This window comes from Atractosteus spatula, chromosome 22 (genome assembly GCF_055471065.1).
Source record: "Atractosteus spatula isolate fAtrSpa1 chromosome 22, fAtrSpa1.hap1, whole genome shotgun sequence".
Taxonomy (NCBI): Eukaryota; Metazoa; Chordata; class Actinopteri; order Semionotiformes; family Lepisosteidae; genus Atractosteus; species Atractosteus spatula.
This window is the reverse complement of record NC_142727.1, coordinates 15,806,300-15,828,837: the sequence shown is the minus strand read 5'-3', so window position 1 is coordinate 15,828,837 and position 22,538 is coordinate 15,806,300. Positions and strand designations below refer to the sequence as shown.

Below are 22,538 nucleotides of genomic sequence, written 5' to 3'. Positions count from 1 at the left end.
TATTTATATTTAATACGGGTTTCCTCCAGCTGCTCTGGCTTCCTCCTGCAGTTCAAAGACATGCTGGTACTGTAGGTTAAGTGGCTTCTGGGAAAACTGGGCCTGGTGTGAGTGGGTGTGTGTGTCTGTGTGCCCTGCGATGGACTGGCGTCCTGTCCCGGGTGCATTCTGGGTTGAGCCCATTGCCTGCCGGGATAGGCGCTGACACCCCGTGACCCCATAGTGTGTGGATGATACCACTCCAAAAGTTTGGAAACTCGATGGAAAGAGAGGCCCAGGCACCAGTAATCAGCGCTGTAATCACTAGATTCACTCATGTTTCCATCTGTGCACGAAACGTCACACTCAGTATGGGCCCTGTGGTGCACTCCTAATGTGAGGGGAGTGCCCTACACCGACAGTGACACAAGCAGGCCACAGTCGTGCTGTAGGTGGGTGGAGACGTGCGCGATGGCCACAAGGCAGCCCCCCACTCTGTCTCAAAGGCAAGTGGCTGATCCGTGATTTTACTGGGCTGTGGCTGAAGGCGCTGTGTGTGTGAGCCCGGCAGGGACCTCCTTTGGTTAAGCCTGGAGCTGCACCAATACCGAGGCAGAAAGTCTCGAGTGTCCTTCGCTGTGATAGTGGGACAGGCTTTTTTTCTTTCAAAGATTAGGGGGTTTACGTTTGGTGCTGGGACAATGGGTGGGGAAAGGTAGAGTTCTCACAAGGATCCCAGCGATCCCCACTGACAACAACAAGCTGATTCTTTAACAATTTATTAATGCCTTCCCACCACCGCCTTTAACTACCACCATCAAAACAGCGCTGCCTTCTTAAATAATTGCACATCTTTCTGTATTGATCGTGCGGTATACAATATGGGGAACTGTAGTAAAAATGTAAATGGTAGATGCAAAATAAGAAATGTACAGAAAAAAAGGAAAAGATAGGAAAATACTGATTAACCAGACAAAACATCCATTTCCACTTACTGTAAAGTTATTTAAACATATTTAAGTCAAGATATATATTTACATAGCAAATATAAAGCTTCATAATGTAAACAAAAAGGTGAAAGTACTGAAACGTAGAACTTCTACACTATGTGATACATGCGTATATGTTTGTGTACAGTAGAGGTATATACATTATGTTAGTATTTCATTCCAGACACAATGTACAAGTGCTGATCTTTGTGGGATGCATGCAAATGAGGATTATTATAGCAAATCAAGACGACTTCACTGGACGGGCTTTAAGTGTGTGTGTGTTTCCCTGAGGGTACATTACATTTTCTTACATCTCATTTGAAATGAACGAAAGACATCCTCTTTTCTCTTGTCCCCACTGATCGTACTGTATATAACTTATACGAAAAATTATCATACAAAATCTAAAAAAAAAGGAAATTGAAAGGACCAAAAAAACAGCTCCAAAAGTTGATTTTAATGGGTTTTAAAAGAAATAATACATAACCAGCTCTTGCACAGCTGCCAGTAAAATCTGAGAGAAAGCCTATCGCAGACCGAGGCTGCAAGATCTTTCACACAGCTTAACCAATAGCTCCTGTATGAAGGAGGGACATTCTGCTGCCTGTGTTGTAGACTGTTTCGCAGTCAGTTTGATTGAGAATTATCAGCGGGAACTGAGCGCTTTGCTATCGTTTACTTTTAACTGGATTTTTAAATCACCTTCCTTCTGTAACACATCGCGGAGTCTTACTGCTAGTAGAAAACTACTCCTTGAAGCGCCATGAACAATCCCGTGTACTGGTTTGTCCTGACAGGAATGACACTTCTAGTGCTTCATCAAGGTATTTTTTTTTCCTTTTCCCAGTTTTGCATGGAATGTGCCTCACCTGTGGCCCAATTGAAAATTAAGCCCAACACCGCGCTCTGCAGTTGATCAATTCGAAGTCTCAACAACGGCAGTTAATTGCGTTGGTAAATGTGGGTGTTGTTTGCTGTTTGATACTTTCAGGTTGCACTGCCGCTTAAGTGATGCGTTTGAAGTGCTGTTATACAGTGAATGACAGGTAAAACAGAGTGATTACTTTGACATGACTGAGCAGTGAAGATATCTCGGCTGTTAAGACGCGTTCCATCACCCCTGAAGGCTGAAAAACCCAACAAGGTATTTGTTCTATATATACACACACACTCTAAATATTGCACATGTGATTGAGATATTTGCTGTACTGTGTATTTCATTATTTCTATATTTGGGCAGCATTTTTTTTTCTTTTCCGAGTAAACTTTTATTAACAGGTGACTCGCAGTTTTAAAGACTAAAACTGCGGACTGTAATCATGATGGATGAGCAGCATTGGTTTTGCGCTTAAAATTGTCTGTTGCCATTTCATGAAGTTCTTGCTCGCAACAGCATCTCGAAAGCGAATTAATTCTTGCCCTCTTTGCTAATGTAACCTTTTTTTTAGTTCTGCTACAGACGCGGTCTGAAGTGTCGTTTACTCTGTCTGGAAGGTCATTACATAAAGTTGATTAAGCTTTGGCTCTTAATCCCTACTGACAGCGTGTTCAGGTCACAAAACTTAATCTAAATGAACCTAGCAGCAGATTCTAGCGATTAAAGATAGAGAACCCTATTTCTCTATAAATAAGGATACAGTTTAGCGCTTTCAAAAGCCTCAGGTGTTGCAGAAGTACACAGCACAATGGAAACGGCAGTGAAACTAGTTTTCAATTGTTTTCCTCGTTGGATTATGTATGTTTGAACATACAGGCTTAACATGATCTTATATTATTAAATTTGATTTACTCATGTTATTTTGTGCGTTTATTGCTTCATGAGCACAACACTAAAAATATCCTCAGTACAAAACTGTTTGTTGATGCACAGAAAGCTGACATATTTCAAATAAATTTGAACACAGATGCAACATGGATCCAAGCCATATTCAATAATGCAGTCCTTAATGGGACTCATTAAATACTCTTTTTGTTTCTGTGTTTCTGATCCTGCGTAGGAAGAGCCAGCAGCCAGTAATGAAAATACATTAAAAATGAAGCTGTTTTCCCGTGAAGTTACCACTCCTTAATGGGTCATTTGTATGTGCCATTATCACTGGGCAATCTGATCTGAACTACATTCTGTAAATATATAGGTCTTCTCTGTCTTGTGCACTCATGTGTACCGTATACAGCAAAATAGATGTGGAATCTGTGTCAAGTAACAGTGAAGGATCCATAGGATTCAAACTCGAAGTGACCCAGCTGTATACAGCAGTGCCGACATTTGTGTGCGCAACAGTTGATAATTCGAACACCTGTAAGTCAGTTTGGAGAGAATGTCAGCCAGATGGGTTCGTCAGATTAATAAGGAAGCACTCACCCTGGTATAAACATTTCTTTGCTCCACTACGGATTTAAAACTGACTGGAAAGGGGGTAAAGCAAAAAATGTGCCTGCATTACAGTTTAATGGGAAAAGCCATCACTGGCGGATAACAAAGGGGAGCTGCTAAGTTTTAACAATAAAAAATGGACACATTCCTTAGTTCTGGGCCAAGGACTCTCTCTTGTTGTACACAGTGCAGTGAATGGCCAGGTATTCTCATTGTGAAAGAATTGATGATTTTTCTTCTTTATTTTCTGCTGTGCTCTCGGGGCAAGTGTGGCACGATTCTAAGAGAGTTTGACCAGAATGCAGTGCGATTTCTGGAAAGGAATTGTCCCAATGGCAATCAGATGACCCATGCAGGCCACGCTCATTGCATCTATTCCCTTGTAAGGTTGCTAGTTCTTGGGGAATTAAAACAAAAAACGGAATAGCAATTGTCATAAAGGCTTGAAGAGAGAGGAAAATGGTTCTCAGCCTTGTGCATTCAGCTTTCTGTTGGAGATGTGGAGATCAAAGCACAGCTTTGTTAAAATCTCTCCCCGTTCGGTCACAACAGCTCAGCTAGAAAGGACTAATTGAGATGTCAGACATCAAAAATGGTGATGTTCAGATGCACCCCACACATTTAAAATGAGGCAAAGTGCAAATTCTGCTGTGACTGTGAAAAGAGCAAGGCTGTACACAGACATCACACGGCTGTGGTCCTGCTTTCAGCGTCCTGGTTATAATGGAGTCAGACAGGTGGTCAGCCAGCTCTGCTCATTTTGCCCCGTTTTTATTGTTCGTCTTGAAGTAGAACTGGATTTTTAGTTCCAACATGCTTGTTGCGAGACGTCACTGTAATATGGGAGATTTTAAAACGAGGCTGTGTTTTTTTTCTCAAAGAGACGCACGCCTAGAATTTCCCCACGAGAAATTAAGGACATTTGGAGCACAGGTGACATCCTTGGATTTTTATTTTGGGTCATGGGTAGGAGATTGCTGTCGTAATCATCGTGGGAGATGACCTACAGACTTCATTTATAAATCAGAAGTGGGTTACATAGTTGTAAATTGTTACATTTCTGCATTTCATATAGTTATTCTTTTGAGAAAACAAGTCAGGGATGTGTACAGTATATATACGGATAATTTATTCATAAAACTCCAGTACGAGACTTTTTTATGGTGCCTCTAGCTTCCTGTCTTTAGCTTGAAAGTTGCACTTGTGTTCTGTAAGAGTTTGGTAAGACATGTAGACTCTGGATTCTGCTGGTAGCCTGGCACAATGTAAAATAAATGTGAATTGTTTTTATTCTGACATGTAGTTATTTTTCTTTTATGAAGAGAATCTCCAGTCACTCTTACTCCACCAGTTCTTTTCTGCCTCTTTGCTTTCCTGAGGCACGCCTTTTGTCTCTCTTAATTACTCAAAAATAAACGACACTTAGCGTTCTGGGTTTGCAGAGGTTAAAGAGGCTCCATTTCGAGTTTGACATTTTCTGGCATTTTTGTGATCCAGTGAGAGATTTATCTGTTGGTATGTTCACAGTATCTGTTGATTGTTCACAGTTTTACTAGAGCAGCACGTATGCAGTGTGCAGAGTGTCTGCAGAATCCCATGATACAACAGAATAAGCCAGAGGAAATGGATACGAGTGTTATGGGGTTTTGAAATGGTCATGGGAGGAGACTTTCACGTAGAAATGCATATAAATGACTTGAGAGGCTGCCCAGGGTATAGACTGTCCAGTAACTGTGAAGAGGAATACTGTTGCTGTTGACGGACTTTTTCTTCTTGCTGTAAAATGGGTATTAAACACTTGTAAACCCACTGTTTCCCAAGCTGGAATGCAACTTTATTCTAATGACACGAATAAAACATTCTGCCCTGCTGCCTGAGAGAGTTAATGATATAAATAGCCTGGTGCTTAGTTGTCCCCTCCCAGTTATGCAATTGGACGTCAATTTGATGTTCTGCATGTGGAGCGTTCTGGACGGCGAATCTATTCTAAATACGTTTCCACCTTTTTACAGTGTTTTTTTTTTTTAAACTGACCTTCACCATCAATGACAAACAACTCATTTTATCCTCGCTGTGATGGTGTGGTGGGTGCCGCAATTTAAAGATTTCTTTTTGAATCTGGAAGCACAGCGCAGTACAAGGAAGCTGCCCCCTTGGTTGCCATCGGCGGCCGTCCTCTTCATGAGGGCACGTAGCCCGGCTTCTGCAACGCCTTCCTCTGTCTCGCACTGAAGAGCAGAGCACGGCTCATCTGTTTGCCTGCTGTTACTTTGAAGCAACTCTTTATTTTGAAGCCGGCAGAGGAAATAAAAGAGGCACAATAATCATAACGGCATCAAAGTGACTGGAAGTTGAGTGAAACGAATTCCAGATCTGCTGCAAAGTACTCTGAATAATTTACATCTTTTAAAAACCTGGAGGCATTAGCAAATTTATTTTCAGAAGCCTGCTTTCTCACTTATGAAAGTGTCACCTTTCGCAAGGGAGTTTGCACTGCTGCATCATAGTGTGTAGGCAGAAAATGCTGGCTTCTGTCTGTGTGTGTGGTTATCGACACGGATCGCTCTGCTTTGTGAAACTTGGGAAAGGTGCTTTCCTGTCTTTTTTTTTTTTTTTCAAGGTGTCAGGTAATATTTGTAATTGAAATCACCAGCTGTCGTATACTCATGTGTTACAATCTGATAAATATTGATTTTAGTTGCTGCATTTAGGACATTAACCATCAAGCGTAGCATGGCATGACAAATATGTTGTTGAGAGCAAGCTACAAGGCTGAAGTTGGCTTAGTTAAAACAAACCTTTTTACAGACTTCTCTTTTTCTGTTCAGGTCTTATTCTGATCTTCATAGACAATCATAGTTAAATCAGCCATTTCAGTTTTTATGAGGCAAATTTCTTGTTTTATTTTTTGTGTATGAATAGCTCCATAAAAAGAAGCGAAGTACAATGTCATGCTGCAATTGTTTGCTTTAATTGCTGACGTAAAATGTAGTAAGATCAAGGGTTTTTGCTTTTATTACTGTACATTTTTTAAAAAATAGTGGTAGAGACATTTGCTTAAAAGTCCAAGATAAAGATTACAGTATGTGATCCTTCACAAAATACTTTTATTAAATTACAGCATTTTGTGCAAACAATTTATGATGTACAGTAGGTTCAAGCTTTATTTGAATTTGAATGTCTTTATCCTGTCACATTAAGAAAAACAAGTCACAATAACACTAATTATTTAGATGATATTAATGTCACAAAGATTGTTTATGCCTGTAACTAATCCCTTTGATGAACAAGTGGCTTATTAAAAGATGTTTTTACTAATGAAACTGTTACTGTCTGCTCATATTGAAGCAGCAGGAAAATAACATCTCAGTGCTCTACAGCTACGTCAGGAGAAACTGCATGGCTCTTGACACAATACAGTGCGTGAGGCTTGGCCCGCTGAGCAGGTAATGACATCATCATTTGATGCATTAAAAATATGTTTTCATGTAGTTGGAGAGATTTCTTGGTGTCCGACTTATAAAAGCAAAGGGATGGATGGCCACCAAAGAAATAAACTTGACAGGCGCTTAGTTTCTCCCTTCGTCAGAGATGGTGGACAACCCTTTTCCTCCCTGCCTGGGAGAACTGCTGCTGCTGCAGGCTTTCAGGCCTAGGCTGAGTGCAGTGCTTAGTGGACCACCACCGAGCAAGAATGTGAAGGAGACCGCCCCACCAGAGCCGTTGGCTGTTTCAGTAGCAGGGGAGTGTTTTGTCCACACTGATAGTGGAGTTGATCATATTCTTACTGCACATTCACCTGCGGCCCAGTGGAAGCTCAGTAGTTTTACGGTATGAAGACTTCGGATGTTTGATTAAAATCCTGGCGAATGCAGTCCAGATTCAGGAGTTTGAACTGGGAAAGGATGGTGATCATAATGAGGGAGATTACCAAGCAGATGGTGGAGTAGTTCTTGTGAGCTGCTTTGCACCAGGAGTCTGGGGCCTTAATCCTTCTGTCTGTGATTACCATGTGGCTGGGTGGTTATTTGTCTGAGGCGGGGCAGAGGGCTTAGAATTTCAATTAACACTATCACTTATCATAGCAGAACACATGCCAAGTAACAAATTAGACAAAAAGAGGAGGAATTACTACTTGAGTCTTTGGAACTGTTATGAATTTTCTACTTGAGAAGAAAGCGTTAGAGATTTATTTTGTTACTGAATTTCTTACTTCAAAGAACAGACAAATACTTCTCTAGGTATAGACAGGTTATGCATATTTTCTACCGGCCGCACATCTCCCTAAAAATACTACTGTCACTCGCTCGTGGCCATCAAACAGAACTGGACAAGGTGGACCGAAATCAAAATGTCTTGGGAGTGAGAAGAGTCTTGTCAATATTGTGAGCAGGATTAAAGGTTGATAACTAATAATGTCACCGCCAAAGAAACACTGACTTGGAAGACTTTATTATTGGCGCTAGTGAGGAAAAAAAAAAGTATGCAAATAGAGATTACGTACAGTGTTAAAGTACAACGGCTTTGTAGTCAAAAATAATGTTCTGCCACTGTAGTTATTCTCTGGGTGTCAGACAAAGCCGACATTGTTATAAGCTTATCACCATGTCTAACAATTATTATTCTGAGTGTCTGGTAGTGATACATGAATATGCATTGTGGTGACACTGACACGCATCTTTTTTTCTTTCTGCTCCTACATACGTATAAAAAAAAAGCCAAATGAAGGCATGATCGAGTGGAAGGTTTTCCCCAGGGATTTATCACAACAACACAGGAGAGCACAAAATTGCCTCATCCGAGCTGCTAAAATGGGCGATGTTGCAGTTTTGCAGAGGCAAATGGTGTTGTTAAACCGATAATGCTTTTTCATCTTAATGTCATTTATCAGCATCTGTCACAAGCTGCAACAAAAGAGATTAGTTTTCCTGGCATTAACAAATAAGGTTATTGATGGAATGTATATGAAGTCCGGCTTCAGCATGCTGAAATACATATATCTTCTTCCCTTCCTTTATTATTTGTTCTTATCTTGGGGCTTGAATGTCCCCTTAACTTGCAGCAAATGCTTTTAATTGAGATTTCCAGCTCGGTAGAGACCTAGGCTGGATTTTTTTGCTTTGATTTCATGTCAAATAGGCTTCATTTGAGAGGAGTCATAACCTTGCTAAGAGACAATTTTTTAGAGTTTCATGCAGGTTAATTATGCCTAGATTCTTTTTTGAGCCTCAATTAACAGGATAGGAATTCGACCATATTTTAGTAGATTTTTTTTTTCTTTCGGCTTGTGTAGAAGATAAAAGTGAGGCACCTATTAATACCTTTCCTTACTACGCTTGATAAAATATTGTAATGATATGTTATACCCGGAATGAAAACATTTATGAAAATGTTCTGACGTCTGTAATTTACCTGCCAGGGAGGATATCTGCACCAAATAAATACTTAAGAAATTCTTTTACTTTTTGATCATTTCTTTGGTAAACATTTTTATTGGAAATTTCTTTTAAGTTGCTTGCCGTAGGAAGATTTATCCTTTACCCTTAGAAAAATATCGACAATACTTCTATACACCTATAACAAAAAGCAAAAAACTGTCCAAATAAGGTTCATTTTCGTAGGAGGTTGTTTCCTTCCTTTGGTCTCTAACCTAGGCTGGAAGTGAGTAGTTGAATTTGTAAACTGAGCTCCTGGCATGAAACTCTTGTTCTTTTTCAGAAGTAATGATCTTGTAAAAGTTTTAGAAATACAGTAGGATGAAGCCAAGAACTGACTTGCATGTTTGACATCTTTCAAGAAAAGACTTTTTCTGGGCACTTTCAGTCGATATTTCATATCTATATTCAGACAATGGAACCAAGGAAGGTTTTTATGCCAAACTTGGCCAAATTCTTTGTGGACTCCCAGAGCTGGTAGAGATATTCAACAGCATGTTCATTGACCGCCTGAGAAGGTTGTGCTGTTTGAGGATCAAACCATCAAAACTGAAACCAAATTGATGTCCTGCCTCACCCAATCAAGCACACGTTGAGATATGACTGTCTGCCGTGAGTTTTAGGGTTTGGTCTTATGTGGATGTCAGACTCCAGGCTCCCAGAGAAGGATCTCTTCTCCCAACTTCCAAATCAATCAAAATCGATTCTGCTGAGGTAGGTCGAAGAAGCATCCATTGAAAGCAAAAAAAAAAGAAACGCAACATTGATATCAGCTTCTGGGAGATTATGGTGTTTGACCAAGCCGGACAGAGAAAGAATATCTAGGATGGAGCTCTGCACTGTGAGCCCTAAAGGTGTGAGAATGAGAATCGAGTAGAGTTCACCTTGAGGGGATTACATATACTTGATCAGATATCTACCAACAACACTTGCTTGTCATACCAGAGTGTGCAGATCCTATATAGGTTATAGGAGATAATTATCCTCAACTATGAGGGACAGCCAATGTTTAAATGTGATAACACAGTTTGCCTGAGTAATTTACTCCTTAAAATACAAATAGTATTTTCTCCACTGTAGTTTCTTCATTTTAGAATGATTTGGCTTCAATCAATAGAAATATTTGATGCCTTTTAGTAGCAATGCACAAGAAGAGCATAGTATTGAGGGACTGAAATAAATTGTCTTATATTAAAATTGTTTCTTTCCTTCTGTTGCACTATTGATAAACACATAAATGGCTCCTAGTGGAATAAAATGTTCAGTAATTTGACATTCTCAAAATTTATTTGCAAATCTGTGGACTGCTTCATTGCAGATACTGCAGTGCTTACTAAATACCATTAAAGCTTATGGGGATCTTCATAATTAATGTTCAACGCCTGAGTAGCGATCTTAATGGTACTTCTAGGTCAATATAAAACTTAATATTTCTCATTAATCATGGTGTTCCATTGTGATTCTTGACTAGTTTTTACAAAAATAAGAAATTGGTTATCATTCATTCAGACCGTGATTTTAGGGTGTATACGTCCTGTTTTAAAATTCCAATGTTTTTTTTCACTTTGTTGTTTTTAAATGCCTTTTAGGAACAGTTTTAATTAAAACAGTATTAACATTGTCTTATATTTGTTTAGAAAGAATGAATGGTGTGCATATTCACTCGACAAATTGCTAGCAAAATATTATGTAACGAAGATCTGGTTCTCTGGAATTTTCTTTGTAAACAGCTTGATGAGATTCAGCATTTCTAAAGTAAGCTGGAAAGGAACATGCATAATTCCATACTTTATTAGAATGCTAAGGTAGCTATGCTGCATTATGTTAGGATATTTGTGGCCGTCATGACATGTTGTTGTTGAGGAAAAAAGACTTTCGTTCTTTTTGCAAAAGCATTGTATTGATTAACTGATGTTTGAATCATTTGCCTTGAAGATAACAGTTGAATCTGATAGATTTATATTTTGTAATATAAAATCTAACATTTTAACTTTATAGGCATGCATAGAGGAAAAAATTATATTAAAGAAAAGAAGCAGGAATCAGATTTGATTCATTTAGTAAATATGATACACCTTTTACCTTTTTTGTGATCAGGTCTTTGAAGTTCTGCTCAGCATGATTTAAAGATTTCTTAATGATAAGGTTTTTTTTTCTTAAAGATAGCTAAATTTAATAGCAGTCCTAACTGTAACAATAGCAGAAACGATTAGTAGAAGCTTTGAGTAGATTGTTGATGCTCATAACAGACTTATTAGGTTTTAGTAGGTAGTAGTGCCCTATAGTTTAAGAAAACAATAATTCTCACAGCAAAATAATGGAATGCTCGGGGCTGTATGATTGAACTGTCCATCTTATTGATGCGGAGGTCTGAAATATTCCTACAGACTATGGCAACAATTGGTCATCAAATACGAGTAAGAAGAAAGGTGGTACACTGCCTCCTGGGCAGCCCTCTTGTATTGATTATGTCTGAAAGACTTTTAACAGTGCATTCCAGTCGTTTGGGTCTAATGGCTGAGCCCACACAACATTTTCCATTTACCGTGACAGTCGAAGCAGTTCAGCCAAAGCCAAGATGTTTCTGTCCACAGAGAGTAAGGACTGCCTTTTAAAACTTTTTTTTAATGTAACGCAAAAAGCTTTCTGTTTTTTTTGTCCGGATGTGTCATTTCTAATGATTCAGTACAGTAAGGTTTACAATAGACTGCATTTTGTGTGGCACCATTAGTGGTACATCTAGGGCACCTTACAAAAAAGATGGCCATGCACAAATTAATTTAATACATTAATAATAAAGTTACAATTTAAATGTGAGATGAGTTAGTTGGCACAGGATTTGAAAGTGCTGACTGATTGCAAGTTCTGATCCGGCTGGGAGATCACTCCACTGTCTCGGAGGAACAAAAGCAAGCACAGTCTCCCAGGATCGGAGCGGCTCTTTTTGGGAACTCAAGTCAGTGTAGGGAGTTGACACCTCAGCTTTTCACTGATGTAGTCGGGAGCAAGTGTTTGAATCCCTTTCATTTGAGCAGCAGAATTTTTTCAGTTTTATTTCTCAATTTGCTTCAGCATATGAAGCATATTCAAATCAGAGCTTTGCCAGTCTGGGGCAACTAAAACAAGTCATACTGTACATGCTCAAATATTTTAATTCTCCTACTTGCAGAAAGATCTTTCGTTCCGCTTCAGCAGTTGGAGTGAATGTGTACACAGCCCCTTCTAGTAAAGTAGGAGCGCTTTGTTTTGACGCGATGTGGTCTGCTCTGTTGGCAATCCATCACAGCTTGTGAAATGTGTTCCTTCACACTCTTTCTTGTGAATTCAAGTTGTGCCTTTTGTGAGAAAAAAACTCCAGTATATGTTAATGTTTTTATTTTAGTTTTTTTCGGATGCATCAGTCTAAACACAAATGGCACATGTTTTGCAGACCAAGATGGGTTCTATTAATAGAAATAACAGTAGGTAATCCAAGACCTGCGAGACCTATGAAACAACTAACCAGCAGTAAATACTGTATATGTCAATATCATATAGATTAAAAAAACATATTGTGTCATCTACAGCATCTGACAATCATATTGTTCATGTGAGCATCTGGATTACTTTCTATATTTAATAAGTAAGTGTGTTTGATGTATTGCAAGAAACATAATATATTTATTTCATGCCACTTATGTACATAGTCCTCTTGTCCAGAATTCATATAAACCTACCACAGCCACCATCCACATCAGGCACCGTTTGCTGCATTACTTGCAAATATATATTCAGTTACACAAATATGCATGACCCTGAGATCCTGTGTATCCAGCAGTCTCATCTGTTGCTTTCCTGTGCCCTGTTATGTACAGTATATTGGTGAAAGAGGTAGATAGTTGCCCGTCTGTTTCTGCACTCGCATCAGATCAGTGAGGATCAAAGATCTCTCAAAGCCATTAGTTCCCCCACTTTACCCTTCTTACCCTTGTTTGCCCTGATCTGGTAAAACAAGGACAATACTTTCCACCAGCTCTCCATGAAGGACTAATTTGTTTTCAGTTATCTCCAGGCATTTATAAATGTAGGTTTTTTTCCCCTTGTTTACAATACTTTTGACACTCTCGTATGCTGTGCCTATTCTCCTATGATCTTTTGTTCTCCTTTTCTTCAAATCCCAGCACGCTTTCTCTTTCCCTGTCACACCTGAAGAAGGAAGGCCCAGCAGCCCCAGCAGCTTTTTTTCCTTCTAGTTTTCATCCTGACATTAACCTCTGCCGGATTTCCTGCGGCCTGCACACTGATGCAGATCTTCACATCAACTTCTTCTAAAAAAAATACACATACAGAGCCTGGCAAACGTTTTCAGACCCTTTCTCTTGAATCCCCATTTGTTTAATTACTTAAACTTACTGTAATGTTTTATTCGAAACCTGAATGCTCAAACTGAAGACCTCTAAGGACGAGAGAGGTTAAAGAAAATGTCAACAAAAAATATAGATCAATATATAGAAACTGCTATATGATGATGTGAATACTTATTCAGTCGGTGGATTAAATATTTGTTGGAAGTATCTTTTGCGGCTGTAATTGCTGCCAGTTTTGTAAAGTAAGTCTATGGTACATTTTTTCTCTCTTCTTCTCGGCAGATTTGCTCTCTGAAGTTGCTTTGGGATTGCTTATGGACAGACATGTTCAAGTCTTTCCGTAGGTTCACCATTCGCTTCAAATCAGAGCTTTGGTTGGGTCCCTCAAGTACATTTCTTTCTTGTGCTTGAGCCACTTCCGTGTATCTTTGGCCCTGTGCTTTGGGTCATTGTCCCGCTGAAAGGGTAATGTTTGTCTCAGTAGTTTGTCTGAATCAGGTTTTCCTCTTAGATTTGCAGTACTTTAAGTCCATCTGTCTTCCCTATTAGTCTTGACAAGCTTTGCAGTTTCTGCTGATGCAAGACTACAGCCCAGTGTTGCCACTACCATGCTTGCCAGTAGGGATGGTCTTGACTCAGTGATGTTGGGCTTACACCAGATTAAATGACAACACAATTTTCAAATTTGTGCTATATAACCACTGCTCTTCAGTGGCTTCATCTTTCTTTTGCTTTGAAAGCTCCTCAGGCTTCATGTTGGAACCTTGAAATTCTCTACCTGACCAGGAAGCCTCCTTCGACAGGTGTTATTATTCTGAAATCATAAAAACCATTATTAGAGCACACAGACACTCAACTAATTTCTTAATTAGCTTTGCTACAACAAAGGGTTTGAATACTAATTAAATCACATTTTTTAATCTTTTCTTTCATATATGATCTATTTACTTTTTCTTCAAGTGTATGGAGTAGGATGTTTATATAACAGATTAATTGCTATTTAAAAGGGTCATGACGTGAACATGCAAATACTGTGCAAGGATATGAATACTTTTGCAAGGCACTGTATGTTATCAATTTGAAAGTATTAAATTTTCCAGAATGTTAGCACTTTGTTTTCAAAACCATTTTTTTTCTTCAGGAAGTAGTCAGAAGAATTTTAATGTGCAGTTTTGATGCTGAATGCTTGTGAGCACTTAGAATTTGAGATGAGGTCATTTATCATCATAAGACTCTAAACCTTTTTTTGTATTTAATTCAAACAGAAATGCTTTTGATGGGAACAGCATTTTCTAGTTTCCATTCTTCTGGCTGTTTAAACAGAATACTATTGTGGTAGAAGGTAGGAAACAACGTCATTTCACCGCTAATATTTTTGTTTTGTGGTTTTGTGGTTTTGTGAGTGGTTATGTTTCTGAATGTCTAATAATGTAGAAGTGCCTTTGCAGACAATGATAACCTTAATTAATGGTCATGAGCATGAATGGCTAACATGCATGTGTATAAGTGCAATATTGGCTTTGGCAAATTATTAAAATGTATTAATGGATTTATACTATTGACAATTTTGTTAGGAAAGTAAAACAGTGAAGTGGGCACTGAAGATAATTTGAAAAAAATGGGCATGCTCCTTTTATGCATCAGTAAAAAGATAAAATGGAAGACTATATCTCTTGGTTTCATATTAATTAACTGTGTGAGCTGTTCTGTGTTCTTTCTGTGTTTGTGCTCAATTAAACTGGTTTGGAAGCACTGAAGTTATTGATTTGAAACTTTTGAAGTCTTTCTGGACTGTTTTAACTGCGTTACATAATGTGTTGTGTAGAAAGGCGTAAGTATTTTCCTGTTGAGCACCTCGAAGGGCTGATTCTTGTTCTTAAGGTTGAGACAATTCTCTATGCATTTGTCATTTTAGGTGCCTGGATTTTCTTGCATTATAAACTTGTCAGAAATAAAATGAGTCACACAAACAATTTAGGAATAGCACGCTCGGTGTAGTGCAAAATGTTTAATACATTTACGTGGCATTTTAAATGCGTATTTATTGTGTTTTCTAAGTGGCTTGTTGGATTTTAAAAATGCGCATGTTTGAGCCCGCTCAAAGTCGATTCCACTCACTCCTGGTCAGGTATGCTATGGGACCTTTTCTAATTTATACTTGAATGCAGTACTTGAGAATGGTAAAAGGCCTAGGCCAGTGGGAATTGGAAGTAAAGACTGACAGAAGTCAAGAGGTTAACATTTTGAAATCTTTAGATGTCCTGGAAGGCTGTTCATTAGATGTAACATCTTATTATGTCTTAGGTAAGGCTAAATCCAAGGTGCTTTCATGTTTCGCACAGGGGAGAAAAAACAGAACTGAAGCTTGCCATGAATTTCCCTTTTGGTGGTGGTGCTTTGTGTATCCTCTTGGCTTAAGGCATTCCTGGAAAAGATGCGATTGAAAGCAGATTTTAGATTGTTCCGTTCATCCATCCATCTATTTTTATGGATTCTTTATCCCTGGAACTCTCCCCTGGCAGGCACTGGGTACAAGGTGGGTTTGTACCCTGCCTGAGGAGCCAGTCCCTTGCAGGGTCCATACACATGCATGCAGTCACTCTTAGGTTCTTTCTACTAAAAACACTTTTCATTATAGTCCACTATTTTACCTGGAAGGTTTTGGCATTAACAAGGTGACCATGATGACAGTTCCCCTGTTCATTGATTCTGAGGGATCAGGAGTCTTGTAATAAGGGACTTCACAGTTCTTCCTAAGCCTTTCCAATCAATACATCTCAATCCAATTATAGACCTATAGGATGAACTGCGATGTTGCATCTTGGCAAAACGGGCACAGCTTGTCTTCAAAGAGTGCAGTGCATGCATAATGAAGCAGAGGATTCTTTGTCCAGAATATTCTGAAGTGCTTTTTTGTCTTTTGTGGGTTTTTTTTAGATTGAAAATAAAATGTTGATGCATTTATTTTGTTTAGAGTTGAGTTAAGATGGTGTAGCTGGAGGGCTCTTATTTAAGTGTTTGAAAAACAGGGTACTGTATAATAACATTTCTCTTGCCTTGAAAATGCTTGCTTGAAAATGACTGTGGCACTGCTTAAATCTTTGAGTTAGTTTCTTAGGAATGCTGAGGAGATGGGAGATTGATAATTAGAATACAGTAGGTTGGCTCATTAACACAAATCAAAACATTATAATTTGGACCCCTCATGACCCCTTCAGTAATGAACTGCCCACATGGATGCCCAAGACATCTGCAACTCCCACAAGGGTAAACATCTGCACTTGAACCCCAGTTGGTACTGACCTGGTATAACTCCTCTGACAGGGCCAGAGTGATTCTCCTATGAGGGGAATGCCCACCTCGGGATGTGATCGATACTCCAACATCATGACAAATTGCTACCCACGGTGACGTGACTTAAAAAGCTGTGCATAGCACCTGAGCTTGACAGCAGAACTCTGACCAGCCACGGAAACTTCATTGAATTTATTTGCTGGGTTGTGAAACTTACCTGAAGCAGAATTCTGCCACAAGAGAAATGACTTGACTAGCTCCCAGTTTTAGTTTTACGTAGTCAGTGAAATAATAAGTTGGACTTGTATGGCAACACCACTGAATACCAGCAAATATTCAGCATAGCAGCTGCAACATCCAGGTAATCAGACATTCTGAAGTTTTTGCTCATTTAAATTTTGACTTGTGGACCTTCACAAATTTCGAGTAAAAGCACATAAGGGCATCCTGGCCAAGAGTTCTAGTTTGAGCGAATATACATGCAACATTTGCACCTGAACACCTGAGTATTAAACTTTTATTCCAAGCATGTTTAATTTAAGGAAGTTGTCAAATATTTACCTGTCTATAGATTTTAAAGTACTGGTATGAGACTAATAAAATTAAAGATTGCCATTATAATGAGTATCATGACAACGTATTTCTAACCTGTATTGATTAATATCTTGTGTAATCCCTGAATAATTGGTTATCCATTTGTATCACTGTTGGTAGATATTCTTTTACATTTTTAATGTTTCAATAATATTGTAATATATATTCTTGGCATCCATGTGTGTACAGTATTTATTATGTGTATACCCTAATTATTTCTGTGAATTTGAACCATCAAAACACTACCATGTCTTTGGGTTTTGTGATTCCAGTTTAAAACCTATGAAAAAATTTAAAACCTTTAAAATTAAGTGAATTAAATATATAATATATACTGTATGTATAGCACACTCTCATCATATATCATTATATCACTAATGTAATGTAAAGTAAGAGTAAGATGGGATATGTAAAAAATAAGTCACCCATATTACTCCCATGTTACTTTCCTGGTGACTGAATTTAACAAGTATCTAATTTTGGTATCTGTGGAGTTTATATAGAAAGTACAAGACTTACACACATCATTACCTTGATAGTCTTTCAATTAGACTTATTACATAATGAGAGAATATTCCCTGCCTTATTGCAAATCTCAGAACTCTTTAGTATGTACAGTGGTATTCTAATTACACTGTACATGGTGTGTACATATCATTTTTGAGAACTCTTTGATTGAAATGTGGTTGAATAACATGGTGGATAGGTACTGTGAGATGCAATGTGTGTATCTAGAGTATATAATATTTTTAGCCTAAACTCGCTTAAGCTGTCCGCGTGGACGTTGAGCCGTGAATCTGACTGACTGGTTCTTTGAATCTTTCGGGCAGTTCAGGGAGTCCAGCCTGCATAGCCCACTGTGGTAAAAGACTGGGCTGCTGGAAGATAAAGGTTTGAATGCCCTTAGCAGTCACCCTACACCCTAGAAGTTATCCTAAGGTTAACTTGCTCTGTGAGACCTTTTAGAAAATGCAGGGCCTGGAAAGGTTGTTGCTAACAGGCTTATTGCACCCTGGGTGCTGTAACACCCAAGGCATGTCTATAACCATATTGAAAATCCATTTTCCAATGCAATGAAGGAAAACTCTTGTGGTACAGTAAGTCTATTGATTATTTGTGATGGCATTTTAACCAGTTGCTGGGTTTTTAGGAGGCTGCAGTCTCTTTTGTGATGCCTTTTTCTAAACTAAAGAGAGTTTATGAGAGTGAATGGAAAAATAAAGGACATATAGACTTGCTAATTCACTTCAGTAAATTTATACTGTACTTTTTAAAGTGCTTACCTTTTCTTAGCTCTGTGTCCTGGGTGGAAGCAGTCGTAGATGTACTGTAGGCATCTTGCAGATCATGGCAGTTAAAATGCAGTCATCAGCAATAAATCTCTTTCCTGTGTTTGAAATTATTACTTACCTCTGCCTTTTGTTCCAGCGAGTCCTGGAGCCACACTTTGATGCAAAACCACCATTCATTTGTCCACAGAGAATTTTTTTATTTTACATCAGATCTGTAATAAATCTGTCACTGTAAAGATTTCTTTTTGTGCAGGATTTGATCGCAAAGGAGTCAATTAAGCTTAGTAATTCGTACACAATTGTTTTAATTGTAAGTATTATTTTCAGAAATAAAATGTGTTGATGTTCCAAGCCTGGGTAATGGGAAACGTCCCCTGGGAGCATGCCTGAAGCCAGCCTTAAGGGAAATGCGTTTTATAACTTGAGAGAGCAGTCAGGTGATGTCATTTCAAAAATCATGTTCGACAATACATTTCCTAAGAGGAAAAAAAGTTTGCTTCCCTAGAAGTCTCTCGTGGATCGATATGTAACACCTAGAACTTTTGTAGGAGATTACACAAGGGAACCGAGATGCCACCTTGTCCCAATGTAAAGGGAAAGGCCTCTTTATTACTGCATTTAGGACTGCAAACAGCCTCTTTTAATCAGATAGCAAAAAAAAAGGTTAGATGTAAATAAATTACATTGCATGGAATAAAACAAGCTTAAGATCATTGAAGCAGAGAGCCGGTGGTTCAGACTAGATACTGAAATGCACTTCATTGCACTTGGGACCTCATGCACCTGTGGGACAAGCTCCGATTTTATTTTCATTGGTTCCAGCTAGAAAAGCATGAAAGTATTAATAGAGAGTAGATTGATATATTTACAATCGTGGTTAATGTCTTAGCAGAGTTGCTGTGTATTGCCTGTAAATTGTTTTATATGTGAGGTCCACTTACTATGAACTGCCTATAATAGAAAATTAATATCCTGCGTTATTACCATATGGAGAGGGGCCTGGAGGTTACAGTAATGTTTGAATCAGAAATGCATGATTTGAGCAGGAGAAATGGGTCATTGGCTCATTCAAATTTAGCCACCTGCCCACACTGTAGGACACAACACAGAGCCGGTTTGGAGTATGCACACAGCATTATAAAGTGGTGATGTTTAAAAATGAGTATATGCAATAAAAGGCATTAATAAAACAGATAATCTAACAAAATCAAATTACAAAACCTTTGGGGGCACATCCAGCCAGCCCTTTTCTCACTCTTTCATCCAACACAGCATGGCAGGGGAGCTGGTGCCTATCCTAGCAAACAGTAGGCACGAGGTGGGGTTCACCCTGGACAGCACGCCAGCCCGTTGCAGGGCGCACACAGACACCGACATAAACACGGGGGAAACCCTCACGAACATGGGGAGAACATACAAACTCCACGCACCTGGAGGCATATTCGTTTGGCAAATAAATAATCGACCACAAAACCTTTGTGAAAGCTCCTTCGGGGCTTACGAGCTGGCGATTCTGGATTGATGCGCTGGTGACTCGAGGCAAAAAAAATGACCTCTCCAAACTTTACAATCATCTAACTTGTTTGTTTTGCAACAAACCAAGTAAATAATGAGCATTGATTTTCTGTCGACTTTATCTTCCGGCTTGCTGCTGTTCATTTCTTCCATCGTTTCCATTTTCAGTAATTATTACTGATGTTAATTCACTGGCTACTCCTTCTGCTCTTCATAACACTGGAAACAACAACATTTCGTCCATCCGTCCTGAACATACCTTTTTTTGCACGCCAAGCAGTATCTTCAAATAGTGGCACGTTGCGGCTTAGAGTATAATAATTCTGGCTGACTATCCAGAGTCATGCAGTTTGTGTTTTTGCCACCATTTGATGGCAACACCTCAGTGAACTGCTCATAGGAAGGTGCATATGAAGTATCTGTCTAGTAAGAAACACAGTTGCGAGTTTGTAGATATTGCGGTGATTTAGTCTGAATTAAAGCATATTACTTTTGACTGGGTTTAGTTAAAAAGCTGAACATTCAGGGAGTCTTTTAATTCTACTTTGAGTACGATTAGTTAATACTACACAAGTGGAGACCACTGGTTTGTCTTCCTTAGGGCTCATCAGTGTGGTATAGCTCCTGTATATTCCCCGTGAGCATCCACATAAATAAACCTGTTCCAATGTTAAAAAAAACAGCTAAGCCATGGATATTATCTGATTTGTTTTCTTACCAGCATCGTGCCCACAGAGATATCCCTCTGTAAGTCTCGCAGATGAAGTTACTATATGTTTTAGCATCTAATCAAGAGATGAATGAATTCTTTTTCTTGAACCTTGGAGGATGAAATTACTCAAATAAGTCAAAATTGGTTCCAGTCAGAGGAATGCATTGTTCATGTGGAGGAATTCTGTACTGGGCAAGGCACAGCACAGTGCTCCATTTCCCCTCTGCTGCCGAAAGCAAAAGAATAAGGGAAGCAATTTTTTAAACTAATAGAATAAGAGATATTGCATAGGTCAGTCTGCAGTGCTGGCAACTTAAGCCAAGAAACAGGAGTCTTGCTTGTGATATATCAAGCTCTGTGTACTTTAATTTTTCATGTACGTAACAGAGCATTTAAGGTAGATTTGCAGTAAGATGACATTTGAAATTGCTCTGCAAAAGGTGAAATTAGGAAGTAAGAAAAGGTCAGAACTATAAAAGAAAATATTAATACTGTGAAAAACTAAGCATACATCTCCTTTTCATTCACCCAGCATCTTTTAATTTAATCTGACCTTAAAAATTTCAACACAAAATCTGAAATGGGTTGCTGGGTTTTTCAGTCCAAACAGAAGCAGAAGTAATGTGTCATCTCTCTGCCTTCAGGGTTAGTTTGCAGTCAGTGATGTATGGTATCTTGTTTATAACGTCTGAAGGCCTACCTCTGCTCTTCAGTCACTCAGACACCTTCATATTTAACCAATTGGACTGTGGGAATGCCCTTAAACCTGTGCTAAATGCAAGTGACACTTCCTTGCTGACATTCAGAATGAATGAGTGATGTTCACATACATCCCCCCCAAAAATTCCTAGAATCTGATCATGTTCTACATACTGAATGTGCCTGCTTTCTACAAGCTAAGAGGTATTTAAAAATCAAGATTTTTCCTCTGATTCTTTGTTGACGTTCCCATAATGTGGCTTCATAGTTTTTAAATGTTGTTGTAGCAGACCAAGAGATAAAGGACCTCTCGGATTAATAGATACGTTATTAATCCTGTGAGGGAAATTGCAGTGCAACAGCAGCCAGGCACAGTCAACACAGTACAGTGTAACGAAATGATACAATAATACAACAATACAATACAGTGAGAAGTGCAATAAAAAAGTAAAAAAAAAGTTTACAGAATTGCACACAGTACAGAAGATACAAACAAACCAGAATGTACAGCACACAAGAAGATGTATTGCACATTATAAATATATAGCACAGATCCCCAGCATATATTGCACATCAGCTTTAGACAGAAAGTTCATGTTTAGTCCAAAAACAGGTCAGTGTTGCCCCTGCCCAGACACATAGTAGATTGCTTTGTTTTAATGGGCTTGCAAGTAAAAAAAAATCTCTTTCTGAAGGTGCTAGAGCCCTGGTTGCTGTAAGGAACCAGATTTATTTCTTTCTTGATTCTGTTTTATTCTTTGGTGGTGTCTGAAGTGCCTGAGTACACCACATTGAGTGATCAGTAAAGTTGTCTGTGAGATCATGCCTGTCCCCCCCTCCCTCCCCTTTTTTAGAGAACATTTCTCAGACCCTTCACATTAGCAGAGGACCGTCTCCATTGATGGTGTCAGCCCATTCTGGCAACTCCTGTGATTAAGTGCTTGATGGGAGCGACTAGGTTTGGCTTAATGAGAGTAAGGCTGGAGCAGTCAGTGAAGGCACTGGGGGAATGTTGTGCAGTAATAGCCTTCATCTGAAAAGCCACAAGAACAGACAAACGAGTGCAGTGTCTTATCGGATGCAAAACCTAGATGCTGTTACATAATTTCAAGAAATAACTGCAAGCATCGGCCTAGAGGTACCTCTGACCTAAGCAGCGACGCTTTGTCGAGATTACATTATTCCATTTCTCATCATTCCCCCCCCCATGTCATTTTCATAACTGAAGGAGAATGAAATTTCTTTGGGGGAATACAACAGGGTCTGTCCTGAAACAGTCAGAGTCAGACTGAGATGTTCGGAATTA

General features: G+C 38.9%; 1 protein-coding gene across 1 annotated transcript in view; it reads left to right on the top strand.

The window, feature by feature from the left end:
* The first annotated feature begins 1,742 nt into the window (after positions 1-1,742).
* ntm (neurotrimin) overlaps positions 1,743-22,538 on the top strand; it is a 356,083-nt gene continuing 335,287 nt past the window's right edge. The window contains exon 1 of the mRNA XM_088939315.1: positions 1,743-1,795. Within this exon, the coding sequence (XP_088795441.1) occupies positions 1,771-1,795 (25 nt within the window). The 5' untranslated portion in view covers positions 1,743-1,770. The remainder of the gene's footprint in view (positions 1,796-22,538) is intronic.